Source organism: Amblyomma maculatum, chromosome 9, assembly GCF_055883805.1.
Source record: "Amblyomma maculatum isolate TAMU_Amacu chromosome 9, ASM5588380v1, whole genome shotgun sequence".
NCBI lineage: Eukaryota > Metazoa > Arthropoda > Arachnida > Ixodida > Ixodidae > Amblyomma > Amblyomma maculatum.
Window position 1 is genome coordinate 4,943,367 of NC_139352.1, and position 10,151 is coordinate 4,953,517.

A 10,151-nucleotide genomic window follows, 5' to 3' on the forward strand; every position below is an offset into this window, starting at 1 on the left:
TATGTTGTATAGCACGCCTCTTATATAACTATTACAGCTGAAGCTATGTGCGAGAACGCCGACTTCACTACGATGAAAAAAAAAAAAAAATGCAATCCCATGCGTTCCACTCTGGCCAAACTCTCTCTCAGTTTTCTTCTGTACCGCTGTGAACTCAACATATTTTTCAATACTCGCCAGTTCCTGCGCTACTTTCGACCGGGTATGCCAACTTTATATTCTTTTTTATCTGTAGCTTGCCCGCATTTCTGGCGCAGATATCTGGTTAACAAAAGCTGACGTCGCCAATATAAATTCTGAATCTGGAGCCTCTTCAAACCTAATTTGTTGTTTTCGATGGTTTCTATCTTCTTATTTTATTTCCTTCTTTTATTTACCGTATGCAGAAAAGTGCAACCACTGACTTCCCTTGGGCCCAGTCCCCATCTTTCCGGGCCACTTCCTTGACCTTCCAAGGGCAGCGTTCCGGAAGGTCGGACCCATCGAACCACAGGGCAAGATGAGGAAGTTCGGAAACGGATAAAGCGATAACAGAACAGCAAGAAGAGACCATGACTGACAGCAGGGATTTTTCTCCAGCTTCGTGCCCGACTGACCAGAGCCGCAGCCTCATCGCTTACGTCGGCCTCTCGAAATGCGGCGATGCGAGTTCAGGAACCGGGCCACAAAGCGGCCGGTCCACCGTTCGCCATGCCTGTCTGTCGTCGTCTGCTTCGCAGCAGACGACAGTGAACACGCAGCAGACGACTGTCCCGCGCTGCCGCCGCGACAACAATGGAGGGCCGACGGGAGGGATAGTTGAGGGGAAACAGGGGCATGCTTTTCCGTGCTCCCTTGTCCGTGAGTGCACCCACTGAGACCAGCATCGCGCCCCTCATCCTACGAGCGGCACCCCGCTTTCTAAACATATATTTTTTTTTTATTGCGCCCTTCCTTCCACCCGGCTGCCCTCGTGACATTCAACGAATTGAACATCTAGCAAGATTGCCAAAATAAACTATACGCAGAAGGCGAGCCGCGTCGTCGTGGCCGTGTACTCTCGCGAGGGCTCAGCGGGCGCTCTCCCCCCAGCGAAAAAGGGCGACGTACCGGCTGTTTGTAGTTGACTACTCTCGGCCTTCCCACCCCCGACTTTCGCTGCCGGCATGGCCGCAGTCCCATTGTGGCCGCTTTCCGGGCCACCGGTTTCCCCCTTCCTTTTCTGTCGCCGTGCGCCGCTTCTAGAACATCGCGATATAAAAGAGGGGGGGGGGGGGGGGGGGGATTTGAATCAGGGATTTTCCACTCCGCAAAAACGTAATGACTACCGATTGAACCGCCCCCTTGAGCAGAGAGCAGCACTTCATTAGACGCGCCCTCGAACCCTGCGTCTATACACGAGGCGAGGTCTCTACAATACGTGCGCGCGTCGGACCGCTTGGCTTGCTTCGCTCGGCGTGTGTGGTGGGTCCGTCTTTCTCTAAGCCGAAAGATTAATCGCAACCCACTTGAACCAGAATCCAGCCTATCACAGCCTTGTGAGCGAACCTGTATTCAGAACTTCCGCAGAGCGCTTGGATTCTGTCAATCTTACCTCCATCAGGATTGAAGATGAACACCATTTTTAAGTCCACCTGAGGGTAGTGAACACTATAGAAAGGGAACTTTATTCGCATTGGATTTTAACACAGGTTCGCAAAGGAGGCGTTTGCACGTGGGCACTAAAAAGCTATAGTGAAGCACTAATAACTTGGCCATAAAATCGGCGTTGGCCCAAGACAAGACACATGTCGCTATCAGGGAAGGGTGGCAGTTCCTGGCCCTACGGGGCTGGGACGGTAGGTCATCGCTGCTTGCGGCGAGGGAGCCAGCCACCGAATTTTATCTGTTTTGGGCCGTCATTGCACCCGCCACTGTTTCGGTGGTGGACGACGGCTGCTGTTGCGGTGCGCGTCTTCCTCTCCCTCTTCGTTTTCCTTTCTTCTCTATTTTTTCTTCTGTCCGCACGAGGCAGCGGAGTTGGCTCAGCTACAGAGCCAGTAGCAGGCCCGTGCATTTTCTCTTCCTTCTTCCTACAGCCACAACAACAACAACAGCAACGCTACCGCCCCGCCGGGGTGGTGCAGTAGTAAGACGCCCGACTACTGTGCCGGAGTACCCGGGTTTGAATCCGACCTCGGCGGCTGCGTTTCGATGGAGGCGAAACGAAGAGGCGTCCGTGTGCTGTGCGATGTCAGCGCACGTTAAAGATCCCCAGGTGGTCGAAATTACTCCGTAGCCCTCCACTACGGCTCCTCTTTCTCTCTTTCCACTTTCACTCCCACCTTCCTCCCTTCCCTTACGGCGCGGTTGCAGTGTCCACAGAAAACAAGTGAGACAGTTACCGCGCCTTTCCCTTCCTATAAATAAAATAAATCAGCAACGCTACCAGAACAAATACGTCTTTTGCGCTGTTAGGAGTGGTGGCGGAGAAAGCGAAATCTGCAGAATCGACTGAAATTGGTCCAAATGACCTTTCAGACTGATTCTGCAGGGCTAAAAGAAAAGCAATCACTTTGAATGAAATTAATTAAAAATTAATTGGTTCACAGGAAGGGTAATGCGCAGTCTTACCACTGCACCGCCCCGGCGGGGCACTTAATTAAAAGCATTAATCAAAAGCCGTGATTGGTCACGAAGCTGACGTGGAGGCAGTACAAGGCATTCATGCTTTTCGTCTGATATAGTAAAGTGCGCCCTCTTCACCGAATAAGCCGTGGTCTGTGTGTGCGTGTGACTGTTTCGGTGTGAGTATGTGAGGCGGGGGAAGGGGTGTCTACAATTTGGCACTGATCCAAGCAGTGAAGCTCGTGGCGAGTGGAGATGGGCGCTTCTTGAGAATGAATTCAGAAGTTGTTTTAGTTGGCAGCACACCTAGCATCGCAAGGAACCACAGCTGATCGGGTTTAACACCCGTGCGCCCCACGGCCGGGCCGGAAATTACCCGGAGGTACTTTCAAATTCTACCGACCACAGCTTAGTGAATGTGCAAATTGGCATGTGTGTAACGGTTCTCGCCATAAACTTCAAGGATATAGTTACAACTGCATGCGACATATATTATCCGGGACAGTTGTTTAGGGTGTTGAATGTAATTTTGTACGCCATTATTGATATTCTCTAGTAGAGTGCTGGTAATGTCGCTTATGCTATCACTTGTAACGTTACTACGTTCGAATCACTCAGCCTGGGCCGGCACTGCCATGAAGCATTGCAGTCATTGCGTGCATGACGTCACTGCATTTTGAACAATCGGTAGCATGGCGCGGCGTTATAGGCCAACGCCGCAGAACCTCGGGTCGTAGTTAGCCATTTTATATCTCATGAGCCCGAAGTGTAACTGAGAGGAAAAATGCAAAAATGTTGCGGCCACGTCTGCGGTGACAAGACAGCGACATATTTGATGCCGTTTCAGGTATCGCTCAATTCACGCATTTTTGCTGGCCATATTGTGAAATATATCGCTATAACGTGACAAAACTGACGGGGCACTTGATTCTGAAATGTTAATTCAGTATAGGAACCTCTAAATTAAAGTTTTTTAGCCTAACGTATGTGCGCGCGCGCGCGCGCGTGTGTGTGTGTGTGTGTGTGTGTGTGTGTGTGTGTGTGTGTGTGTGTGTGTGTGTGTGTGTGTGTGTGTGTGTGTGTGTGTGTGTGTGTGTGTGTGTGTGTGTGTGTGTGTGTGTGTGTGGGGTTTAACGTCCCAAAGCAACTCAGGCTATGAGAGACGCCGTAGTGGAGGACTCCGGAAATTTCGACCACCTGGGGTTCTTTAACGGGCACTGACATCGCACAGCACACGGGCGCCTTGCTTTTCGCCTCCATCGAAAAGCGGCCGCCGAGACCGGGATTCGATCCCGCGTCCTTGGGAACAGTAGTCGAGCGCCGTAACCACTGCGCCACCCCGGCGGGGGTGTGTGTGTGTGTGTGTGTGTGTGTGTGTGTGTGTGTGTGTGTGTGTGTGTGTGTGTGTGTGTGTGTGTGTGTGTGTGCGTGCGTGCGTGTGCGTGTGCGTGTGCGTGTGCGTGTGTGTGTGTGTGTGTGTGTGTGTGTGTGTGTGTGTGTGTGTGTGTGTGTGTGTGTGTGTGTGTGTGTGTGTGTGTGTGTGTGTGTGTGTGTCGGATTTGGGGGGGGGGGGGATTTGAAACAAGGGAATATACTAATTACTGGCTGTGCTGTTCTTGTGCGGGTGCTACTTAGAAACTATTTACTTTTATTTTGCCATAATTCGCCGGCCATTTAAAAGTGCAAAAATGCGAGAAATTCGAGATAATCAACATGATTTTACACAGCAGTGACGTCAGACCCAAATTCATTTTAGATAAGTATATTGTTCACTAATTCGAAACATATACAGTTAAGGCCGATCTTGAGCGTTCTTCTAATGTGTATTTTGAAATGAAGGTTTATTGCCGCGACTTGCAACTGGACAACGTCAGTTCGGAGCGACGGTTGTTCCAGGGCGTAGCTTACGCTCGGTGATCGCGCGCTGCCGCTTATGCGCATCTTCTTCGTTACAATCATTTATTACCACCCGCTCGAGCCCAAGAACAGGACAAACGTCGGGGAAATCACAAAACATTTGACTCTTCTCCTCCTTTTTCTCTTTTTCGCAACGCACTACGTACTGGCACAATCCTGAAGATGTCTCCATTTCGACGCGAAAAAATTACCATCATCACTATATACAATGCACGCTGCTGCAGAGCGGTGCCTTAAATGTTTCACTACACGGCCGAAAACAAATACTGGGGGTTGAAAACCTTTATCAAAATAAAGGGGGACATGAACAGGATGCACAAAAGGGCCAGACGTTTTTCACGGCGCCAATCTTAAAGCACTTCTAACCAGCTTTTCCGAAAGTTTACGCTCATTTGCGTCATGTTCCGCTGACATCTCCATATCACCAAAAGCAGCGGCATGGATTGCTTTGCGTGCAGTGGTGTGTATACAGTCCATAAGTTAATGCAGAGAAAGAAAGGCGCAATATCTGTCACACTTCTCGGTGCACATCTAAGCTGACAATTAACGGCATATACTATCGGAGGTACATGTGTCGTTAGTTCCAATCCCTATAGCAAAGTATCCTCTAGCTTAGCAAGCAGATGGATGCTGAATGAGAAGGGAAACGGTATATGACATCACCCTGAACAATGCACAAGAAAGGATTGTGTCAGAAGTTCGATACGAAATCACGTGCGCATTTTCGCGTTACAACGCCGGAACTTCTGTGACACGGGGCCTTTATGCTATCGCGTAAGAAACGTCTCTATATAAAAAAAAACTATAGAGATGTGACGAGTCATCAGCGGCGAAAGACTCTGTCGAGTATGCAGAAGTGGCAGTTTTTTAGCGGTGGAGAGAGAGAAGAAGGTGGAAAGGCCAAAGCCACCTAGAGTCTAGGTGGCTTTGGAAAGGCAGGGAGGTTGTTCCGCTCACGCTCATGAGGGGGCATGTTCGCTTTGAACACACGAACATACGGCTATGCTTCCGTTCAAGTTATGTATTCATTTAATCCAACTTCCTCCTAAATGCACACAAACACGGAATGAGCGCTTGGCTACAAACATGTTAAAGTACACCTTGACTATTTAGGACTATGCATCTTGCCTGTACTCACCTACGGGGCTGTAACGTGGAGGCTAACCAAAAGAGTTCTACTTAAGTTGAGGACAACCCAGAGGGCTATGGAACGAAAAATGGTAGGGGTAACATTAATAGATAGGAAACGTGCAGAGTGTGTCAGAGAAATAACTCAAGTTACCGACATTCTAGTGGAAATTAAGAAGAAGAAATTGACATGGGCAGGACATGTTGTTCGAAGAGAGGATAACCGATGGTCGCTGAGGGTAACAAACTGGATTCCAAGGGAAGGAAAGCGTAGCAGGGGGCGGCAGAAAGTTAGGTGGGCGGATGAGGTTAAGAAGTTCGCAGGGGTCAAGTGGATGCAGCTAGCACAGAACCGGGTTAAGTGGAGAAATATGGGAGAGGCCTTTGCCGTGCAGTGGGTATAGTCAGGCTGATGATGATGATGATGACCCGGTAGGCAGCTACAATTTGCATGTCAAGTAAAGAAGCAAAGAAGCATGCTTACATACTATATCTGACAAGTACGCCTGTATTTTCCAGCACAGATAAAGAGGACGCACAAACACCCACTGGCAACTAGAAGTAAAAAAGCACTGATGATGTTCAAAGCGCGCCTGTGTCTTACTTCAATAAACGACTATTGTTGAACGGTACAACAACGCGGAATAGTATAGTGGTTGAGCTGTTCGACAGAAAGAGGGAAGCACACATCGTCTTTCGTCTCTTTAGATAAGAACGTTCAAATAGCTTTGCGCCGCATGGCTCTGCCCGAGTTGTCTTGTCATCATATTTGCCTGCCACCCTCATGTCTTTAGGTATACGCTTAACCCTTTAACCGTCAACGCCCAGCCGTAGTGTATGTCGTCATGGGATTTCGTACCAATATCGCCAATGACGAGTCACATTTGTCCGATTCGATGTTTTGCTGGTTCTGCCACCGAGAACGGTCGTTAATTGCGTTGGTTGCATTTTTGAAATCATAGAAGGTAGTATTTGTCGATGAAAAACGATGATTCCCCGAGAAAAAGGTGCTTCTTGGAGCAGTTCTGAACTTTGCTATTTCGAATTAGTGTCCGACAGTGGCCCTGACTTCGTTTTCGAGCTGAATATTGCTTCAGTTCATAACAACACCGACGACGATGATGCGGTGCGAGGACTGAAAATTTGGGCAGCATGCAACACCCCGCTTCGTAATCGTCCACGCAGCGTTTGAAAGCTCATCATAAAAGTTTTTTGTTGGAACGAAGCAACTTGTATGCGTTTTGCAATGTGTTACAGTGACATACTGCATACAAAAGAAAAAAAAGCTTCAAATTTCGGTACGCTGAAACCCATTACTACTGTGTGCATTGAGGGAAAGACGCCCTCAACGGCAATATTTTTTTTTCTGTTTTTAATTTTTGGGCTAATTCTTCTTCCCTACAGATGTAATATATTTTCGGAATCAAAATTGCATGGGGAACATCGTGAGCACTTAAACAAATTGGCGATTCTGGTAGGTCTTAGGGAGTTAACCTGGCGCATAAAGGATTCTCCGTGTGCGTACAGGCGTCCCTTCTGTTTCCATTTTCCCTCTCCTTGCAGTTGCATCCTCGCTTTAATACAACAAATACGCGCGCCAGTCATATATAGCCGCACTTTCCTGCTGCCGGCAGTTGCACCCTAGTTCTAAACCAAATACGCGCACCAGTCACTTTGACCACATTTGCACTACTCCTGTTTGTGGAACAAAATCGTTTTGCCCACCTAACCAATCATGAGAAATGAGAAAAAAAAAACGGTTCGGCTAGAGCGCAGGAGGAGGGGTGAGCTATTGGTTGCTTTTATCAAAGCGAGAGTGCATTTCTGATGCTTGCAATATTTTTGTGCTTTTGATTCGATCCCATTTAGGTGACATGCAAGGGAGCCAGTCGTGTCCGCCTTGAAATAATTTTAGCTGACGTACCTATATATTAAGCATAAGGGGTGAAACACCTCCCCTTCAATCTATAATTGCGTCTGAGGTGAAAGGTGATGTTCGTAAGCTGACTGAGAATAGAGATGCAAGACAGCGAGTAATCACCGCCTACTAACCTGGTTGGACGGCGCCAGCTGAATCCTGGTTGATGCGCAGCGCCCACCGGCGTTTTTCCGGTTGCCGTTAGCGGCGCCGCAGCCGTGGGGGTGGTGATTCGTTGTCTGGTGAGAAGCGGTGACCACCGAAGCCGAGTGCGCCACTCCGTAGAGCATGCTACATGCGCCGTGCGCGCACACACCAGAGCCGAGCGTCACCGGCACGAACACACACACGGGCGCACACACAGGCAGCGCAGCAGACGCGCGCAGCCCCCCCTCGCGGCGCGAGACCGTCCACAAAGCGCGCCCAGGCCACGACTCCCCGGGCGTTGTCTTCGGCGGCCGGGACCCACGCCGCGAGACGGGGAGAGGGCTGCAAGGGGGAGAGTGTGAACGGCTCTAGAAGTTGGGTGCAGAGCGCTGCGAAGATAACTGAGCGGCCGGTGTCAACATTGTACTTAGTAGCAAATACCTATTAAATAGTCTTTTCTTTCTTAGTTGAAGTACCAGGGTGTATCTTATGCTTGTGTATGGCAGTGTAAAAAAATTGACTATATCGTTTTTATTTCTTTACTCACAAAATATCGCAAGCGCTTAGACGAAGGGAGAAGAAGATTTAAAAAAACAAAAAAAAAAACACGGTATTACTACAACCAAGAAACGATACAAAACATAAATCACAATGTATTTATAGCTACATGGTCAATGTACACATAGCATATACACAAAAGGTGTCCATTTTGTGCACCCTATTTCAATTCGTGTAGCCACCTAGGGCCTACGGTACACGCAAAGAAATATGAGAATAAAAAAGAAACACAAGGAACTTAACGCGCTCAGATGAGCCGAAAAAGTCTGGATTTTTTTTTTTTTTTCGTTTCCCGGTGAAATGAGCGCAACAATTAGTTCCCGCTGCTAGGACAGTAGAAGTGGGGCCGAGTTGGGTAAAAGGAATCCTAATGCGGTTTATAACTGTGTGTGTTTCGATATGGATTACCAGGAAGAGGCATGTGTCTGGTGCAGATTTTCCGAATTGCGTGGTACAGTGGCTAATAAAGAATGAGTTTTCCTAGAATAATAATATGCATACAGTGTGCAGAAATAAACATTACGACTTGAACTAACAAATTAACGCGAAGAACATCGCGAGCGTTCAAGGTGTGTTTGTAGCATATGTTCTTCTGCCACAGTAATTTTCGATTGGGAGTGCTGCATATGTGGAACGCCGAAAGAAAATTTGCCGAACTTAATTTCAAGCCGTGCCGCAAAATTCGGAAAGAGAGGAACCAGTAAAGAAAGGGCCACCAATACACAAGACCCCATTCTTGTATGGCTGTGTAATGGCATACAAGCAGAAGATTAATCCGTAAGCTTACGATCCTTCGCACCGATCGTACCGCACTTTGTAACAATTCTTTCCGCAGTAGGCCCGTCCTATATCCGCCATGGACACATACCTAGCCAGTCAGTGGTAAAGCTTTTTTAAGCGCATCGCGACGTGAGAAGACGCAGTATACAAATAAAAAGGGAAGAAAAGTTTGAATCAAGGAAAAATTCATTTGAAAATAAGGCTGCTGCAGCCTTCTGCTCCCCGATCTTTTTTGATTATTTTTAGCCGATTTTCTGTTGAAGGATAGTGTTGTTGTTGTTGTGGCTGTAGGAAGAAGGAAAAGAAGATGCATGGGCCTGCTACTGGCTCGGTAGCTGAGCCACCTTCGCTGCCTCGTGCGGACAGAAGAGCAAATAGAGAAGAAAGGAAAAAGAAGAGGGAGAGAAAGGCGCGTGCCGCAACAACAGCCGTCGTCCACCATTGAAGCAGTGACGGGTGAAATGACGGCCTACAATAGATAAAATTCGGTGGCTGGTTAGCCCCCGCCGCAAGCGGCGTTGACCTACCGTCCCAGCCCCGTAGGGCCAGGAACTGCCACCCTTCACCACATCCCAAGAATATTGTTGAAAACATTTTGTCGATGCTGAGAAAAATAGCGCATGATATATGCTGGGCCACACATGCAGAATGCGAGTTTTCAGGCTAATCCGACCTTATCATAATATGTGAGGATAAAATTTCTGGCTCATTGGAAACAAGAAAAAAATTTGTTCTCGTTAATTTCTCCAGTGTTTCCTTTTCTCTCTCTCTAACACCACGCGTCGAAAAGTCCAACAATAAGCAGCGCTAATATATATGCTTCGCCCTTCAGTTACCGCGTACAGGAGGAATAGAACACGGCAGGAACAGGAAAACGCATGAGAGACGAACAGCGAGAAGTAGCTTACCCGGGGTTTGAACTCGAACTTTAGCGCTCCACAGACGTCACCTGCGAATAAGGTCCGCACTGCACGCAACTAGCGTGGCGGAGTGCGGAGCAGCTGGCCGGGGTTTGAACACAGGGCGGAGCTTGCCGACTGGAAAAGGGCGTAGCCTCCAAGAAATAAGCCCCGCCTCCGTACAGGTGTGTGTGCTTGCTGGCTTTACCCGCAGTAAG

The 10,151-nt window shown here is 48.4% G+C and overlaps 1 protein-coding gene across 2 annotated transcripts in view; it reads right to left on the reverse strand.

Annotated features, from left to right (window-relative positions):
• Positions 1 to 7,910, reverse strand: part of eya (eya transcriptional coactivator and phosphatase 2) — a 114,426-nt gene extending 106,516 nt beyond the window's left edge. For both annotated transcript variants that reach the window (XM_084577963.1, XM_084577962.1), the window contains exon 1: positions 7,684 to 7,910. In XM_084577963.1, coding sequence (XP_084434089.1) covers positions 7,684 to 7,839 — 156 coding nt within the window. In that variant the 5' untranslated portion in view covers positions 7,840 to 7,910. The remainder of the gene's footprint in view (positions 1 to 7,683) is intronic.
• Between the last annotated feature and the right edge of the window lie 2,241 nt (positions 7,911 to 10,151).